General features: G+C 36.8%; 2 protein-coding genes and 1 long non-coding RNA gene across 3 annotated transcripts in view; all 3 read right to left on the bottom strand.

Annotated features, from left to right (window-relative positions):
- Positions 1–3,840: 3,840 nt before the first annotated feature.
- Positions 3,841–6,328, bottom strand: slc25a5 (solute carrier family 25 member 5). Its single transcript, XM_051918384.1, has 4 exons — positions 6,070–6,328; positions 4,608–5,094; positions 4,387–4,527; positions 3,841–4,295 (listed from the first exon to the last, which is right to left on the bottom strand). Exons 1-4 carry the CDS (start codon positions 6,178–6,180, stop codon positions 4,138–4,140), a joined length of 897 nt encoding a protein of 298 aa, XP_051774344.1. The 5' UTR covers positions 6,181–6,328; the 3' UTR covers positions 3,841–4,137.
- A 604-nt stretch (positions 6,329–6,932) lies between these two features.
- slc25a43 (solute carrier family 25 member 43) lies at positions 6,933–11,917 on the bottom strand. The gene is made up of 5 exons (XM_051918385.1): positions 11,502–11,917; positions 9,458–9,699; positions 9,131–9,303; positions 8,193–8,327; positions 6,933–7,892 (listed from the first exon to the last, which is right to left on the bottom strand). The coding sequence occupies exons 1-5, from the start codon at positions 11,771–11,773 to the stop codon at positions 7,677–7,679; spliced, it is 1,038 nt and encodes a 345-aa protein (XP_051774345.1). The 5' UTR covers positions 11,774–11,917; the 3' UTR covers positions 6,933–7,676.
- A 4,470-nt stretch (positions 11,918–16,387) lies between these two features.
- LOC127494119 (uncharacterized) overlaps positions 16,388–19,257 on the bottom strand; it is a 6,368-nt gene continuing 3,498 nt past the window's right edge. Inside the window, exon 4 of the long non-coding RNA XR_007924807.1 lies at positions 16,388–17,995. This is a non-coding gene — a long non-coding RNA (uncharacterized LOC127494119). The remainder of the gene's footprint in view (positions 17,996–19,257) is intronic.

The raw sequence follows: 19,257 nt of genomic DNA, 5'->3' as shown, positions 1-19,257 counted from the left end.
TCAAAAACGACCCTGTATCTTAGTTAAAAACACGATTTATTAATACATATTATCAAACAAACATATTCAACAACATATTTAACAAACCCCACAACATAGCCTAGGCTATGAGTAAAATTGATCAGTTCACTCAATGCATGTGTAAAATTCAAAACAACTGATTAAACATGTTGTGTTGACATTAAATTGGATGAAATCTGAATATCAGGAATCAGAATATTGATGACAACATATTAAAAATGTGACTAACACATGCAACAACAAGGCTAACAAAAATTTAATAAGATGAACATTTAAAATGGCAGCCACATTGTAAAAAATAAAAACTGTCAATGCTTTGAACTTTAATTGTGTCCATATTTTAAAGCTTTAAACTCTGCATCTAAATGTTGCTCCTCTCATCCTTTCTTCTCTCCACAGATTGAACATAAGGCCTTGCCTTCATTCCTTTCTGCTGTTTCTTTCCATTTCTGACTTGAATTTCCTGAAGGCACATTAATTTCTGTTTTCTAAAAAAGTATATTATCCCTCTGGTGTTGTTCAATCATTTTTTTTAAAAAAAATGTAGAAATTTAAAAAATCGCTACTTCATCGGAATCGTACAAAACACAATTACTTTTATGGCAGTCACTGTATGACCACAAAAAAATATTGTGGACTTGATTTGAAAAAGATAAATGATCATGGTCAAAAATGACCACCATGGTAAATGAATGGGAAATACGAAAATATAGAGAATTTTTGTGTACAATCTACAAATCATCCATGATACAAAAAAAGAAAAGTGCACAGCAATGAAGGGGGTGACACTCTCAAATATCAGAAGTGCAAAATAGACACATTCCTCCAGACACAAATAATATCACTAATTCAGCCACAATGCAGTAAAAACACAGACAGGAAGGGGTCTAAAACATCAAGAGTACAAAACAGACAAACACACACAAAACACTATTATACACACAAATAAACTGGTGTGGCTGTAACCACATGGCAAAATTGAGCCAGAAGAGGTTGAAATAGGGTTGATTCACCTCTGATAAAGCATTTCTGTTCATTTTTGTTACATTTTTGTTGAATTTTGATGTTAACAAAATGTCTTTCTCTGTGTTCAGGTCTGACTGTAGTAAAAATTAATGCAAAAACTGACACATCAAACCAATATTTCAAACAAAAACTTAACAATAAGTCATCTTTGAGAATGTTTAAATATATATATGCAAATCCACAACTTAATAAAAATATTTGTTTATGTCGAAAAACAACTAGAGAATTTAGTGTAAACCATGGCATTACAGATGTTTTTTTTACTCCCACCAGATGGCACTAATTTGCCTTCAAAAATTGGATTTTAAAGGCATTGTCTCTATTTTAATATAAAATTTAGCTTTAATTGAAAATTTAAAAAATAGTTTAAAAATTATTATTTTTTAAAAAATTGACCATAATTATTGCATAAATATGAATTAGCACCCTGAAATTCTCTCAAAACACTGAACAAAAATACATTGATTTTACTGAAAATAAAAAAGTTACATTTCAGGGGTTTTTTTTAACCCTAAACAACACAAGTTTTACCCCAAAATGAACAATGCCAGAGGTTTAAACATGTCAACTACAAAATAACCAGTGAATTTCAATTTATTTAATGAATTTGAGTATAATTACTGAAGCTTAAAGGTCGCCCACTTTACCTGAATCCCACTGGCCCACTAACACATTCAGACAAAGTGGGCCAGCAATTTTTAAACACCTTACAAGAAAACTAACACATTTTTAAACATTTTATTTGCATTGTATTTCTTGTTAACTGTAGTAACAAACAAAACGAGAACTGTTACAATAATATTTGTTTACATTTAGTAACGAACCTTATAAGTTCGAAATGAAAATCTTATGTCCAAAGGGTTTTCTACCAATCACCCTGAGGGAGTCCTCCTTAGAGGTGTGGCCACACCCACCAGCGGTGTCTCTTTAATTAAAGACCATTGTTATGCTCTGAGTGTAAACCCATTGAGCACAGTACAAAACGGCCCATTTACCTGCATTCACCCTACTACCTTGACGACATTTCTGCCATGGTATATCACACAACTTTGCCGCCAACTGGTAATCTTTTAGCCTGCAAAAGAGTCTACTGAACGAATCAATGAATGAACGCGTCACTGAGATTAATCAAAAGCCTCGTCACTACTAGCTAGTTGAGTACCACCACTTTCCTTTTTAGCAGGATCAGCGATCCAGTTAGCACTGCAGAAGAGAAATGGATTCTTGGACAGGTTAATTCAGGCAGCTGGCATATGATTTAACCTCTACAGTCACATGGTGGAGTAGATCCTGCTGCCACTGCCAGCCAGAGATTAAACCCATAAAAATAGAACCATACGACCGAATCTGTACAAGTCATGTGACCTGCGAGTACAGCCTGCTGCCAGCTCAAGTTTGAACCGCCTTCCTAGGAATTACGTCACGTCCAACAAGAGTGAACACGCACTCTTGTGTAATCGGCTCATCCTGTTAACGCATATAACACGATATATTATGGAAATTGTCATTTGTTCCACTAAACTTAACATTCCTCACATAACAGTGACGAAATAGGTGCTAGGACAGGCGGTAAATTCATTTTTTTTAAATTCCTTGATACTTGCATAGGTAATGAAAATGAAATGAATCCCAAAAGATGTATTAGTTCATATGTATAGTTGAGATAGTGTAGAATGTGAAGCAATCAAAAGGGCTTCATTTAAGTATATGAAAATGAACACTGTCCTAAACATAGTTTAAGCTTAAATATTGAACAGCCCCTTAAGTCCCAGAGAAAGTGTTCAAAAACTCGTTGCACGCAATCACTAGGCCAAGAGTGTATTAATCACCACCATCCACTATTTATCCCTGCTGAACATCCTGTAATACCACACTCAACACGCTTGAAGTGAAGGTGATACAAGGACGGATTAGTGTGCTAATTTATGACTAGCTTGTTGCCTGCTAAGAGGTCACCAAGGTTTTTAGCGTAAGAGCGTACATGAGTCGCCTTTAAGTAGTGGATCACACTGGAGAGCCATTAGCCTCACAGCTGTTGGTTTCATTCTTGTTTGTAAAACATTAGGTCACCTGCAACACCAAGACCTTCTGACCCTATTAAGCTTCAGCAATTTTCCCCCTTTCAATTAGTTTCATGTGATTCTACTGGCTTTAAAGTTAACTTGATTTGCAGATTTTTTTTTCCTCTTTGGTAACCAAAACTTCAAAAATCACCTCAAATGTAAAGATGCAGATAAACAGCCTATTGAAAGTTATACAGTGACATTTAAATTCCATTATACAGAAACACGTAGGCAAATAAATCATGAGTTTTGAAGGAATGAATTATGAGTGACAAATGTCCCCTCAGCTGTCCTTGGCTCAGACTCAAGCAAAACTCTGGAGGGTGAACAGGGTATGAGGTTGCGTCTTAAGAAATAAGATACTGCCTGACATCCAGGAACATGTCTAAAAGGCATGTGTGAAGTCTAGCCTTTGAATAAACACTTCTATGTGACAACTCTGTGGTAGTGTTTAAAGGTGCTGCAAGATATTTATTTTAATACCATGTATAAAATGTCCCTACTACCCTGAAAGCCTTGAGAAATCACACTGATCTGACAAGTCAAGGGTCTGTAGAAAGGCCTGTAAATCATTCTGCTAGTCCAGTTTGCTGACATTTGTAAAGGGTGGGGACAATGTTAGATTGAATTTAGGAACAGGGCGTGAGCAATCCAAATGGCTGAATCATTTACAACACCTGTAACGCAAAAGAAAATGAAGAAAAAAAAAAAAAAAAAAGACAAGTTATGGTTTAGGTTCATTCTGTGGGTCTTTATTGATGCAATGACTAAAAACACACCGGCTGGAAAACAGGTAGATTTTAGTACCCGGCATTCTTTCTTTCTGGGAATGACAGTATGGCGAAGGGAACAAAAGGAGAAAAATATGAATGGGGCAAAAGAAAACCGCAAAAACAATTTCCCCCAGTACAACTAGTACTGACATACTAGTTGGTCCCTATAAATAAGGCGGAATTTGAGAGTCCTTCCAAATGTACAAGATATGTTACAGTTAAACATCTCACATTGAATGGTGGACAGGAAACATTTAAATGACCTTCTTCAGCTCATCATACAAGACCAGCACAAAGGCACCACCCATGCCTCTGAGAACATTGGACCAGGCTCCCTTGAAGAAAGCCTTGCCACCCTCATCACGCGCGATCTTCTTCCAGCAGTCAATTGTGCCACTGTACATGATGTCAGCTGCAACACAAAAAAAAATAAAAAAAATGAATCTACTGCTTGAACTTGTCAACTTACGTTGAAAGGCCTTAAAAGTAAAGCAACAACTGACCTCCTTTGCGTCCAGACTGCATCATCATACGACGACGGACTGTGTCGAAGGGGTAGGATGTAAGACCAGCAACAGCAGTCACAGTCTGAGCAATCATCCAGCTGATAACAATGTGGGTGTTTTTGGGATCTGGCATCATACCTAAAGACAAAAGAGCAGATGTAATGAATGCAGCAAAAGCACACATTGAAGATGATACCATAAACGCAATGTGGACTCACCCTTGGCTGTGTCGTAGATGCCAAAGTAGGCAGCTCTGTAAATGATGATACCCTGCACAGATACGTTGAAGCCCTGGTACAATCCTTTGAGACCATCAGACTTGAAGATCTTTACCAAGCAGTTACCCAGGCCAGAGAACTCTCTCTCTGCTCCAGCCTTGCCGACATCAGCAGCCAGACGGGTTCTTGCAAAGTCGAGGGGGTACACAAAGCAGAGGGATGTGGCACCGGCAGCACCACCTGAGGCTAGGTTGCCAGCGAAGTACCTCCAGAACTGGGTGCGCTTGTCTACGCCATCAAGGAAGACCTTCTTGTACTTGTCCTTGAAAGCAAAGTTGAGGGCCTGGGTGGGGAAGTATCTGATGACGTTGGCCAAGTTTCCTCTCCAGAACGACAGGAAGCCCTGCTCCTTGGGAATACGCACCACGCAGTCCATAATGCCCTTGTACTGCTTATCCACTGTAATCTGTTTGCTAGCATGTTGCACCTGTAAACACAGGAGGAAGTCAATGGATGCACACAACGAAAGACATTTATGAAGTTAAGCCTCTGAGAGTACAAATGTCTTAAACTGCAGCAACTAAATATGAATTAAGCGGAAAATGGTTTAAAATAGCGATGGCTTAACAGAAAACTGAAGAGGAAACGCGTGATTATGCGAAACGAAAGAAGCCGACAACGCGCAAAATACGGGATATCTTCCGGTAAGTGGTTTCTGCAAAATTGATTGGAATTGATTAACACAAAACACTTAAAAGTGTAAAAAGGAATATGGGCTAGAAATATTTAACATTAAATCAATGTACATGTATACGATACGCCCATTGAACAGCGTGTCCTCTTAAACAATAGCGAGTTAGCTTGCAAGCTAGCAATAAAGGCCTAGCTATTCACAGGCCTCCCCTTCTCGCGACCTTGGCAAGATGAGCGAGGATGCTGGTTTACCGTGTTTCAAGGAAGCGTTTTAAAAAGAAATAAGACTTTTCAAAATCTTAGTAAAGAAAAAAGCTCATTTAGCTCTGTTAAATTCCAGTCGTTTGGACGCTAATTGGGCATTGAGGCATTTCTCAGGTCGTTCTCTCGAGGAGAGCTACTAAAGGTTACAAGCACTTAAGGCCTAGTCGATCCTATAACGAAATATTTGACGACCAGATCAGTTTTAAGCAACTTAAAATGTAATAAAAAAAAAACATCCGTTATTTACAGAATGAGAGATTAAGGTTCTCATTTAGTCCAAGACGTTTACTATTATGTTAGGCTAATCTCCATTCAATTACGTTCAACACGTAAATGAAAAACCGCAGATTAAAATCTTATAAAGGCTATTATGTTTTATTTCAACCATAAACTCTTCTAAGATTACACCGTGCTGGTTGTATTCACATTTTCGCCCATTATAAAATCTCATTTAAAAAAAATCTGGGATTATATAATGTTAAACAATATTACTGCGTATATATACCTGAAGCAGTAGCTTGACTCTCTCGATGGGGGCCACGGCAGTTTTAGAGATAGCAGCGGCAATACCACCGGCCAAGAAGTCCTTGGCGAAAGAGATGGCGGTCTCATTCATTGTCGTATGTTCTTGGAGAGGTGTCGCTTGAAGAGGTATATCCCGCTCTGCCGCAGGACTAGCTTGGAATGCCGGCTGATTCGAAATGGCCGATTGAAAAGTTGAAGCGACGTTTTTAAAAGGTTCGTCTCGCGAGAGAAAAACGTACCCACCGCTTCTAAGATTTGATTGGACTGTAGACCAAACGTCACAGATTCCACAAGGCGGGACCATCACGTGATGACGAAGATGAATGGCTCGAAGTTAGTAAGGTAACCTTAAGCCTTCTCAAGGTGGAAAGTCTAAATGGCAACAGGAAGTTTTTAAAAAAGAGAAAAATGTGTTTCCAAGTAAACAATAATCCATGACTAATAATATGTAAAACGTAACAAAAAGCACACACTTTTTGCACTGTTTTTGATACACACTGACAGTCCAATATAGCAAGAGAATCAGGAATGTCCAGTTTTTCCTTTCAGCTGTCAAGCCAAGAAGCAGTTCTCCAAGGTGACATAGCATGCATGTTTGTTACTAGCTTGATCGCTGCCTGCCTTCAGTTAATGATCTCCAAGGGCATGTGTGTGAGAGGAAAAAGGCCAACATGTCAGCTCAAAGTCCTTCACATGACTTTTGACTGTGGCGAAGCGAGTGATCCATTTGGGAACATGTGATTACAGAAGGCAATACAAAATCAATACTATCTGAATCACTGCCATTTCTACTAATGCAATTCACTTTCGTTTGTATTATATAAAAATCAACGGATAATGAAATAAGGACTAAGATGTTTATTGCTTATACTTCATAATTTTTACAGTGCTTGAAGATTTTATCTTAACATGTGCAACATTTAAAAATGTCCAAATGATATAATCGAAAACCACAAATACACTTTTATTAAACAGATCCTGTCCTTTTTACAGCTGAATCAGAGTCGTTAATTACTGGGTTACTGAGTGTCCAGATCATTAGAATGCAGATACAAAATTGTCATATATAATCAAATAAGCCAATGCCAAAACTGCACAACAATATGACCTTAAAAGCATGTGGTTCATAAATAAGAGAAGACCTTTAAAAAGGCCAAAGAGCTAAAATCCAGTAAAAGACTAATACTTTGTTTGACAAAGGCATTGCTGTATACTGTTGAAATGATGTTCAACATATTTTCCTGAGAAGTGATTAGACAGCTCTTAAAAACACCATTCCAGTAAAGCTAAAAGCAATACATGTCAATGTTGAAATGAAAGGGTACCTTTAATAATACCTCAAAGACACACTATGTTCCTTTAAGGGCCTGTCTGATGTGTTTGAGGTACTGTAGAATGTAAAAAATGGACTGTGCTTAACATATGTATGTGCAGAATCCTTAAAATACCATATCGGAAGTTAAATACAATAAGAAGTAATATAATTCACTGTGCATTTCAGCAGTACATATGCTTAATATCAATATACTTAATATACTTAATATCACTTCTCAGAGTACTGTTTATTCCTGATAACTCCTGGAATAGTTACCAGCGGTTTCCTATAGATGAACTCTGTGCTTTGTGTGATTTTCTGTTTCTCAGGTAGCGCTTAAACTCCTCTAGTTCATATGGGCCTAGGCTTTGGTCCACACCAGGTGTAAGTTTGTAGCTTAGTGGAGAAATTATATAGCCATTCCGGTAAAGGCAGACTTGCTTACACATCTCAAAGCAACTGAAGAGCAGACCAAAATATGGGACAATCTGTAATGAACAAAATAAAACATAATATCATTAAAAAGGAAGTGGAAATGCATTATTTGTTTCCACAAACATCCACTGAAAATATTTTAGCATACTATTTCATGCAGAGTCAGCTAAAAAGACTCATGTTACAATTTGTTGTATTAATTTCATTGAGAACACGGAGCAATATGTTTGTGTAATACAACCACTTCAGTTTTTTTTTTTTTTTTAATTTGTATTACCATTTACACAGAAAACATACAGTGCTTGGGTTATTTTTATCTATCTCGCCACGTAAGTACATAAAACAGACATCACCTTCACCGTGTTTGCTGTAAGGCCACTCCAAAGAGCCATGACACCCTTGTTCTTAATGACCTGTCTGAAGCAGTCTATCATTCCATTAAAATGGACATCAGCTCCTCCACAATGGGGCAAAAGAAGACTCTGGGCCTAAAATAATGATTGGAGAAATAATCCTGATCATTAAGAAATACTTGGATATGAGAATACTGACATTATTGTTTATAGAGAAAAAATATTATATAAAATCAATGTCTTGTGTAGATGATCAAATAAGATTTTTTTTTTTTTTTTCCAGTTTTTATTCAATTTATGTTTGAACAGATCACCCTACTATAACACTACATTTACCTTACCTTAAACCCTCTTGATGTGTTTTCTGTAGGCTGTGTTGTTTGTGTCAATAGATACTTTTTTTTAAGCACCAAACTGAGTCTCAGAATATTTAGCAGCTTCGGTCATTTATTTGTGACAATGCAATTTAACTTGCAAAAGAGAAAAAGCAGAACTTTTAATTTCCAGTTTGGCTGTTTATAAAGCAAAACAAAACATATAGGAACCAGATCAGATGTACCACTATGTGTGTTGTGTGTGTGTGTGTGAAAGGTCAGCTAACTTTAGACAATTTATCTTTGGCATAGGCAGACACAGGACACTATGTACATTCTCAGCTGCCGCAAGGCCTTGTGTCCTTCATAATGGTGTCCAGGCATTGTTCTGTGTGACCTGTTGCATAGACTATTTAAAATTATATATATATATATATATATATATATTAAAAAATAAAATATATTTACTTAAAATATATATAAACTTAAAAACATACATTTTTAAGTTTCATTCTTAAAATAATCGACAACTTTTTATAACTTTAGGGAGACCCAAGTCTGTGACACTAGTAACATTGTGCCCCCTTGTGGCAAAACATAGACACCCATGCATTCCATTCTCACCTGCATCTTCTTTTTAACAGTTTCAAAGGGGAAGGAGAGAGTCTGAGCGACTCCTGCCGCAAGACAGCCATTGATGAAGTTCTGCAAAGACGTGAAGCGAACATGCCGCTCCTGCCACAGCTTATCCAAATTGACATACACCGCATAGCAGCCAATAGAGAAGGGAACAGCGCCTATTCCACAGTAATCCAAACATAAAGTTCCATCAACTTTTTAAGCAGAATTGTAATGATAGTATTCATTAGAAGGTTATGAGCTTGTTTTTGAATTCAGATTTAGCATAATTTAATGATTTTGAGGTTAAACAGTGTCTGAACTAATACATACCTAACACTGTGAGGGAAAACCCCCTGTAGAGAGCTTGAAGTCCTTCATTTCTGTAGATGCTGGAGAGAGAATGCAGCAACCCTCTGTAAGTTGGTTCTTGGCAATTCTGAGCAATAAGTCTGGTTTCAACCACCTCCAATGGATATGTTGCTAGAGCAGCAGATATGCCTGCCAGCCCACCGGCTACTATGGCTCTCCATTGTGAGATATTACCCAGTTCATCAATGTGAAGGTGGACGATACTGCCAAAAATAGAATACAGTAGTAAGCATTTTTAATAAGTGTAGATTACCTGTCATATCTACCAGACACATCTAACTGGTGTATTCTCATGATCTTAAAGACCTTCTGATCTAAAGTCTAATGCTTTTTTTTAGTTAAATGCTTGAACTTAATACACTTTAAGAAATGCGCATAAACATACAGCACAATGTACCGTGTTAATATTTAGGAAATTTCTGCAAAAAAAACAAAAAAGTATTTTACTGATATTTTGAATTACTCATTGTGTTGGATTACTCAAGGTTGAAGGAAATGTACGCAATCTTAATGTTTCCAAACATTCCCATTAATTGTAATAATCCAGTGAGATTTTTGTATGCACAAGGAGTCTGACAACAGCTGGTATGATCTCACCATCATTGAGACCATCTGTGATTACATGAAGAAACAGAAAAAACTGAGAGACTAAATCCAGAAGAACTGCGGTAACATCTCCAAGACGCTTGAAGAAACCTTCCTGCAAAGATAAAGTATTGTGAAAAGTTTTAGGCACTTGGGTAAAAACGCTGTAAAGTGAGAATGTTTTCAAAAAAAATGTCATAGATTTTATTGATCAACTAACTTCTATTAACTAAATCAAATCAATATTTGGTGTGAGCACCCTTTGCGTTTAAAACAGCTTTTGTACTAGATACACTTGCACAGTTTTTCAGGTTGTTTTGCAGGGAGGTTTCTTCAAGCGTTGTTGCCGCAGTTCATCTGGATTTAGTCTGTCTCAGTTTTTTCTGTTTCTTGATGTTATCACAGATGGTGAGATCATACCAGCTGATATCAGACTCCTTGTGCATACAAACATCTCACTGGATTACAATTAAAGGCAAAAGGAATGTTTGGAAATGTAAACTGATATTTCCTACTGACACACAGCAAAAGATATGTGTGTGTGTGTGTGTGAGTGAGTGAGTGTGTGTGTGAGAGAGATACTATCTATATAATTATGTAATAATTATTACATAGATAGTATTAATAGCAGTACTAAACATACTAAAAAATGATATCCTTTACTTAAAATTTGATTATTAACCAACATAAACTTGCTTTCGAGATGTACACACGTATTCTCATAGGAACAATGTGTTCAAAACAGGTCGGAATACACCCTCCACTGTTTTTCCTGGAATACTGGAACACTATGTACGGGTCTTTCCGACGTCTCCGTTAACCCATGCAGCATGTGAAGACACGTGACATGAAGTACTTTCGTTTATGGACAGGCACAGGCAGAGCTGAACGCTGATAAGCGTTGCTAAGTGTATGGTTTATTATATCCATGGAAACACCACAACTGAAATTGACACCGCACTCGTTTTATGAATGCATTTCGCAGAATTAAAGCCACACCCTCAGTCTGGCAGGATGACACCACATCAACGCGCTGGTTTTCTGAGCTACGTGATTGGTCAGGACATGAAGGCGTGATGTGTGACACCACGATGAACTAACGTAAACCCCCGCTACAGAAATAAGCTAAGCTAATGAAGCAAAGGGGGATAAATAATTTCTTTAAACGATCTGTCGTAAATGTATCTCCTTAAATACATTTAAACGAGCCCTATCTTGTTAGTATATAATTGATTTATAATTCAATTTTCACTCTTCTACTTTCAAACGCTATCAAGCTAACACATCAACTTCCTGTTTACCATCACAGCTGATCGAAACGTTTATCTTAAGAATTACACAAAACAACGAAATGGTCATAAATGCTAATTATCAAGTATTCATTATTAAAAATTAAAGCATTAAAATGTCTAATACTTACTTTTTGTAAGTTGCTAAATGTATGGCACTGTAGGGGAACAACCGTAGACAGGAAACCATATTACCCTTCCAAAATGCTCGAAGTCCCTCATTCTGACAAATGAAAACAAAGCTGTGCAGAAATCCTCGTTTACAGTGAAATGTTCCTATTTGACTCAAAATCTTTACGACTTCCAGAGGTGACGTTACAGTTTTGCTAAAAATCCCGGCAAAGCCGACGCACAGTAAACTTTGAGAACTTGTCAGTCGGTCGTCCTTTTTGACTACGGCCATACTTCATAAGAAAAATGATTTTCTCTCCAGCCGTTGAAGGAAAAATAACAAAGGTGTGAAAATGAACACTAACTGTTTTGTTTATCATACAGCCATCCAGCTGCAGCTGAACGTGTGGTTCAGCAGCGGACAGTCACATTGGTGGATATTTGGGGGAAGGCGGGGTGTAGTTTGTGCAAACGCAAGTTTGGTTGCATGCAAAATCAATCCTAGCTGTCAAAAAGCTATAGATGGAAAGAAATGACACAAACAATATCGTATGTCCCAGACAGCCACAAACACAGTTATTGTGCTTTCGTTTTTCATTTTAGGCCAATGCAAATCTGATAAAAAATGAAGGATGGATGGACCATATAGACTACTCCTCTTAGCAGTTGCTATAGTACGTGCGGTGTGAACACAGATTTTTGAAAAGACCATTAATTAAAACAAAGACAGCTAAATATATTAAAATTAAATGGACGAGTTTCACTAGGGGGACCCTATATTGAATATATTTTATGTGTTAAACCATAGATGCAGAAAATCACACTATATTTATGTAGGCTATGAAATTTGCATAGCGTTTGGAGGCTATTACGTGGATAAAATATGAAAATCCTGTACATTTTGAACTGAAACTCCATAATGTTTTGTTTTTCTCAAAAGACCTCTCACACACAATGAATCTCGATTATGTGGTTATTATTTATATAACTGAATAATATGAAAATGCGTTAAAAATTGTTTATTATGAACAATATATTCCAGATAAATCTGACCAAATATATATATATTTTAAGAACCAATCGATCACTTTTTGTGATTGGTGTACTGTGGCGGTAAAAAAAAAAAAGTACCAGTAAGTGACCAGTAGATGGCAGTCTTGGCCCAAAAGCATGGATTCAAGTATTGTTGAATTGTTGAAATAAAAAAACGACTGCAGCTATGTACATAAAATACACAGTTTAAATACAGCTTAAATAATTATATTAAATAAAATACTACAGATAAAAGTCTTAACAATAGTCAACAGTAGTTTTTGGTTCAGTGTTTTTAAAGTCTTCCTAATGATCACATTACTGAGGCCTATAACATGAATTTTGAATTGGGCAAAATGCGGTTTCTTTTATATTTTAGGTATATTTTATAAATTATAAAATAGAAATATACAAATCAAACTTTCAATAGAAAAGTAAAATATTTGAAATATATCAGTATTGGTGCACAACTGATAGTAAAGTCATTTATAATGTTAAACGATCTCTATTTCAAATGAACGCTGTTCTTTTGAACTTTATATTCATCGAATCATGACAAAAACAAAAAAGAAATCACGGTTTCTACAAAAATATGAAGCAGCACAACTGTTTTCAACATTGATAATAATAAGAAATGTTTCTTGAGCATCAAATCAATGATTTCTGAGGGATCATGTGACATTGAAGACTAATGCTGAAAATTCAGCTTTCATCGCAGGAATATTTTTAAAAATACATTCAAAAAAGAAATCAGTTTTTTATTGTAGTAATATTTTACAGTTTTACTGTTTTTTATTTAAAATAAATAAATGCAGCTTTTATGAACATAAAAAACGTTTAAAAACCTTAAAAAAACGTAGACTACTGCCCCCAAACCTTTGAACGATAATGTAACATATTTCAATATACAAATATAATTGAATATAATGTTAATTTTCCTTGTATGCATACAAATGTTAATTTTCATAAATATATTGCTTTTTAGGAAGTTGTTAAATATATACTTTCCATCAATAAATAGACAAAAAAAAAATATCAGAGTCAAACAACAGAGTCCACAGTCAGACAGCCAGCAGATGGCAGTCTTTACCCACAACCACAGTTAGTTTAAGAGTATATTTACATAAGAAAAAAAAATGTATTAACCTCTCTTATGATGAAATGATGTATGTAAAGTATTAATATTAGTAAGGGAATGCATATGAGATATATTTATTCAGATTATTAAGGTTAAAATATGTTGTAATTACTCCAATGCATTAATAACACTGAAATATTATTAGCTGAGCAATTCAAAATATATAAAAGTAGAAGTATTGTTTTACTACACAAGCACTGATTGTATTTACTGCTAATTGCAACAGTATAAGTTAAGTGGGGAACCCATCTTGTTCACGAATATTAAAAAAAAAAAAAGTGGGGTCAGGTTTTATCATCAAAGCAGACACTGGTTTTGTGGGTATACTGTTTGTGTGTCAATATCTTAATGCACCAAAATGTTGAGTTACGTAAACAACTTCTCCATGCCAGTCATCCCCTTCATGACAACAAACACGATAAAGGATGCCACATTGTAGCATGTTGTCCTATGTATGAAAATGAGCACATGAGTCCCCCTAATTTCCCAGCAGGGTCTTGTAGTTTCTTTCCTGTTAGGGCTAGTGTTTGTTTTCAGCCTGTATCCCCCTGCGATGTGCGCCTCCCTCCCCTGCTGAGTCGACAACCTCAGCTGCCTGTGAAGAGCCCACCTCCTGTCTGTAGAAGGGCCACTTGGCTTTTTCACAAAGGCTACTGGAATAACAGTGCCCCGAGAAGGAAATGACAGTCTGTTCAAAAGAGCCCCTATGCCACAGCATTGTGCTGGGGGGCTGGTACAGTACGGGAGATGTTTTATCATTGCATATTGGTTCAATATCAATTCAATATCACAAAGCACCACTCAAGTTAACCAAGGTTTACGTTATACTTCTATGTCATATTTGGTGAACTGTAAACATCTTTCTCAGGGAGTTACCATATTTACACTTTCAATATTTACAGTCACGTTGACTGTCATTGTGATCTGGCCGCAGTGAGAATGAGTGAATTTTCAGCCCTCAGAAGCAGTAAAAGTCCCAGCACTTCCTTTGTAAGTGACAAGAAGGACCCCTTTGATCTTTCAGTCATATGTATGCGGCTCCAATGACAAGATAATGGAGTGATACTTATGAAAGATCAGGTGTGAAGTGTGCGCATGTGCTGGATCTTATCAATTAGTGGACGAGCCACTTGACAAGACGGACACATTGTGTGCTACTGAGAGAAAATATCTTCTCGGGCCTCTTTAATGTGTCTCTCAATCATGTTCTCACCTTTGTTTATTCACTTTTACCCATTCTAGCCCGCCTCCTCTGTGATCTGCATCTACTATAGTGGATAGGGCACTGACTTCCTCTTGAATTCACACAGTGGCCTTCCTGACTCCCGCACTGACTGTGTGTCCTGGAATTATTAACCCGGGAACTTCCAGAGCTCTTTTGTCTTGCTCTTCTCTATACTTAAGGGGGCTGCGAGCAGAGGGGAAAGCTATTGTCATTCACTGTATGCCATGCGCAAGTCTGCCCTTGATCCCTGGCTTTGAAATGGAGTGCTGGAGGAAGAGAGACTGACTCAAGTCTGACCTAGGTTCTCTTTCTCACCCTCTGTAATCTATATTATAAAAAACTTCTACTGATATATGATGATTAAATGTTCTTGGCAATATTTAAATAATGCAAAGCCATTTTAAACTGTTTAGGGTTCTCCATAATCCTTTTTTTGAACTCCTCGCCCTGCATGATATTATCTGTTGTGAATGTAGAGCATCAAAAGAGGGCGCTCTTTGTCAGTCAGTGCTGTAATGGGAACAGGCCCCCTCTAGCAAACTGGTGCCAGGCCAGAGACAAGAGCAATAAAGTTCTCACCTCATTATCAAGAACACAGCCACATCACAGCCTGCTGCCAGGTGGGATGGGAGGAGGGGGAAAGATAGAGGGATTGTGGAGATAATCTGGAAGAAAAGGGCTGATCTGACACCCCTGGGAAGACTGCAGATAGTTGACTAACTCAAACTCCACAGAAAGGGAATATTCTTTACTGAAAATCTCTTTATTGTATGGGTTGTGTAATGTTTTGTAATGTTTAAGTATAATAAACTCTATATAATATTATAATCATATGTCATACAGTCTAAGTGCATTGATTGATTGATATAGGCCATGGGTTGCGAGGAAACTGTTCATTAGTTGATGAAAATTAATTAAATCATGACAATTTTAAATGAATAAATAGTTCAAAATAAAACACTTACTAGAAAATGTAATATATTTTAAATAAAAAATAAAATAAATATTAAAATATTTGATTTGTTTATCTGCAACCAACATCAGAGAGCCAAGAACAGGCAAAACTCTTGTTGAATGATTGAAATATTAACTTAAAATTTCATGGGTCTTTAAAAGTCAGAAGTAACTATTTTAGGTCAAAAGGGTTTGGCTGACAAAAAACTTTGGGAATTCCTGATATAGACTATTTAGGTCATGAAGAATAATTACTATGAGCACTGAGAAGCTTTCAGGAGAGCCATTTAGTCTTGCAAAGTACTAGATAGACCTGGGCTCCTAGCAGCTGGTGTTCTCCTATCTTCACATGTACAACCAATAAATCAATATCAAATCTAGCAGGAAGCCAGATGGTCTCCCTCCAGACCTTCGACATAGTGGGTCACAGACCTCTCAAAGCCAGCATGGCTACTGTAAGCCAGACCAATAGAGAAGAGCCTTTGAAGGCATAGACATTCAACAAGGAGGCTATGAATGACTAAAGGGGACAAATAAGCTGTTACGACTCGGGTCAGATCAGTGTTTGTGTTTCTCTGAACATCAAAGGTCCGAGACTGTTTGATATGCAGCCCCCACACCTTGATCCAGAGCCGGGACAGGTAATGGGGTGGAGTAGTCCATTGAGTAACAAGGAGGGGGGGCTTGTAGAGTCCTCCTCTTAGGTCTTGCCGTAGGGCACTCGACTCAGACAAAGAATCTTTTAGGGCCTCCGACTCCCTACGGAGCAGTCGGCCCCATGAAACTACGAGCATCTTCTGCTCATGCCAGGACCTGGTTATATGGGGCTATCTGAGGTCCTAATGGGACTTATGCATGCAGTGCCTGGTACTGATTCAGATAAATCAACCACTTTTTTTTTTATCATATTTTCTTTTTTGTATCACATGGTAATACTATGGTACTTTGTAATACTCAAATTTTTGGTACAACATGGTACTTTCAAGACCACACTGTAACAGTACTTTTTGGTACTATTTTGTAAGTGTCTAATTCTGACCATACACTACTGTTCAAAAGTTTAGGGTCAGTAAGATGTTTAGGAGAAAATAATGATAACGCTTTTATTCAGCAAGGATGCAATAAATTGATCAAGTGAGAGTAAAGACAAACAGTAAAGACAGTAAAATGTTGCAAATATTTTTATTTATAAACAATTTCATGAAAAAAATGGATCAGTTTCCACAAAAAAAAAAAAACTTTTTTCAACATTGATAATAATAAGAAATGTTTATTGAGCACCAAATCAACGAATTAGAATTTATGAAGGATCACGTGACACTGAAGACTGGAGTAATGATGCTGAAAAATAAGCTTTAATAAATTACATTTTAAAATGTATTCAAATTTGCCATTACAGGAATAAATTACATTTTAAAATATATTCAGATACAAAAAAAGTAAATAATCAATTCTAATTATAATATAAATATTCCTATTTTTACTGTATTTTTCATCAACTAAATGCTTTGGTGAGCATAAGAGACTTTTTTCAAAAACATAATTTAAAAAAAAAAAAATCTTACTGACCCCAAACTTTTGAACAGTAGTGTACTAATCAACCACACTGAACACATTCACACTAAACATAATATAAAATGTCATGGTTACTGTTATGTTATTGGCTTTTCTTGACTAGATTTGAATACTTAAATTTGAATCAAATACTACTTTTATCTTAATCAAAACATTTCAACCAAGAAACAGTTTTTCAAAACCTACAAGCTAACTGAGAAAATACAGAGCAGTATGCACCAGGGTCCAACACAGATGATGTCGCAATTTTAAAAAAACAAGGCCCAAAAAACAAGTTAAACAGTAGTTTGATTGAATGGCTGTTCACAGAGGAGTGTGAAATGCCAGCTCTATGGTGAGGTGTGACTAGGGTGAAGGGGGCAGCTCTGGCCTTTGTGTAACTCCCAGGCTGAATGTGCGGCGGCTATTGTTCAGGCACGACCGCCTGGCCTCTCAGTCTCTCTCCTCCACAGCTTTGTCCAGAGCTGCATGACCACTTCCTTAACCCAGGTCAGGGCAAGGTCGTGACTTTGGTAACTTACCCCTAGACCGTCTGTGCTCTCTGCTCATCTATAAATGCATAAATGTTCAGTCAGGATACACTTGAGGACCTACCAGGGAATAAAAGCATGGAAAAAGTCAAAAAGAAAATTCATACCTTTATGAGGAGAAATTAGCTATTAAAAAACTTTGAGTTCAAATTTTGATGGTAGAAAAATTATACCAGATTGAATGAAAACAATTACACTATAAAAAAATAAAATAAAAAAATGTTGGTTTAACTTAAAAAAGTAAGTTATCTGGTTGCCTTAAAATTTTAAGTTTATTGAAATTAAAAATTTGAGTTAATACAATGAAGGCGATTGGTTTAATCAACAGAAACTCAAAATATTAGGTTATCTGAACCACATTAATTAATGAAGTTGATTTGACAAAAGAAAATGTGATAAGTTACAGTGTAGGAGAAAGATCACAAGTAAAGTCGTCAAACTTATAGCATAATAAATAACGAATTACGTGAATCACTTCACAGAGCGACCATGAGCGTACATAACATGCTCAGATTTACAATGTTGAATTAACCCCCCTGTTAACCCTAATGGGCTCCTCTATGTAACTGTGAAGACACAGGTCAGTCTGGTCTCTTTCTCTTGTTCCAAGGCCTTATTGGACTGTGAAGAATGAAACTCACTTCTCTGTTGATAAGAAGAGGAAAGGCTAAAGTGCTTAAAGGCATGGTATACACAGTTTTGGAACTTTGATGGAGGCCGAGTGAAGAAGGAGGGGAGGTATATCGGCTGATAAAGATCACCATGGGTCTTTGATCTTTAAGGAACTGATAAGATGTTACCAAGTGGCATGCTGGGTGGACAAGCAGGCCCACATGACAGGTACAAACAAGCAAACACAGCCCTAGAGGTGATGTCTTCAAGGAGAACCAGATAGCTACAGGAGGAATGGCAGATGGGCAATTAGCCATTTCGCTTTGGAGTGAAGTGGAGTGAAAAGTTAACACAGCACACTTGCCTCACTGAGCAAAGTACTTTAGACTCATATTAGATATGTTATGCATGAGTAGAGGACATTATTTATGACTTACAAACAGAGGAGATCATGTTCCCATTTACCTAATGTGACTAATCTAAATTTCTTTTTTGTAAAATAAACTTTGCCAGAACTTCAGGGCAAAATAATCAATGAAAGAACAACATAGCAGACCGAATCGAAGACATTTTAAATACATTTGCTCAATTTGATGGCTGGAGATGGCTGTTAAAGTGACACTCGAATGTCAAACTAAAGCATAGCGGGGGTGGGCTGCGTCTGCGTGCTCCCTAAGCACTGATTTAGGGCCTGCATGTGGATGCCAGAC

Source organism: Ctenopharyngodon idella, chromosome 14 (genome assembly GCF_019924925.1).
Source record: "Ctenopharyngodon idella isolate HZGC_01 chromosome 14, HZGC01, whole genome shotgun sequence".
In the NCBI taxonomy this organism is placed as follows: Eukaryota; Metazoa; Chordata; class Actinopteri; order Cypriniformes; family Xenocyprididae; genus Ctenopharyngodon; species Ctenopharyngodon idella.
The sequence above is the reverse complement of the archived record's forward strand: the minus strand, read 5'-3'. Positions and strand labels throughout refer to the sequence as shown.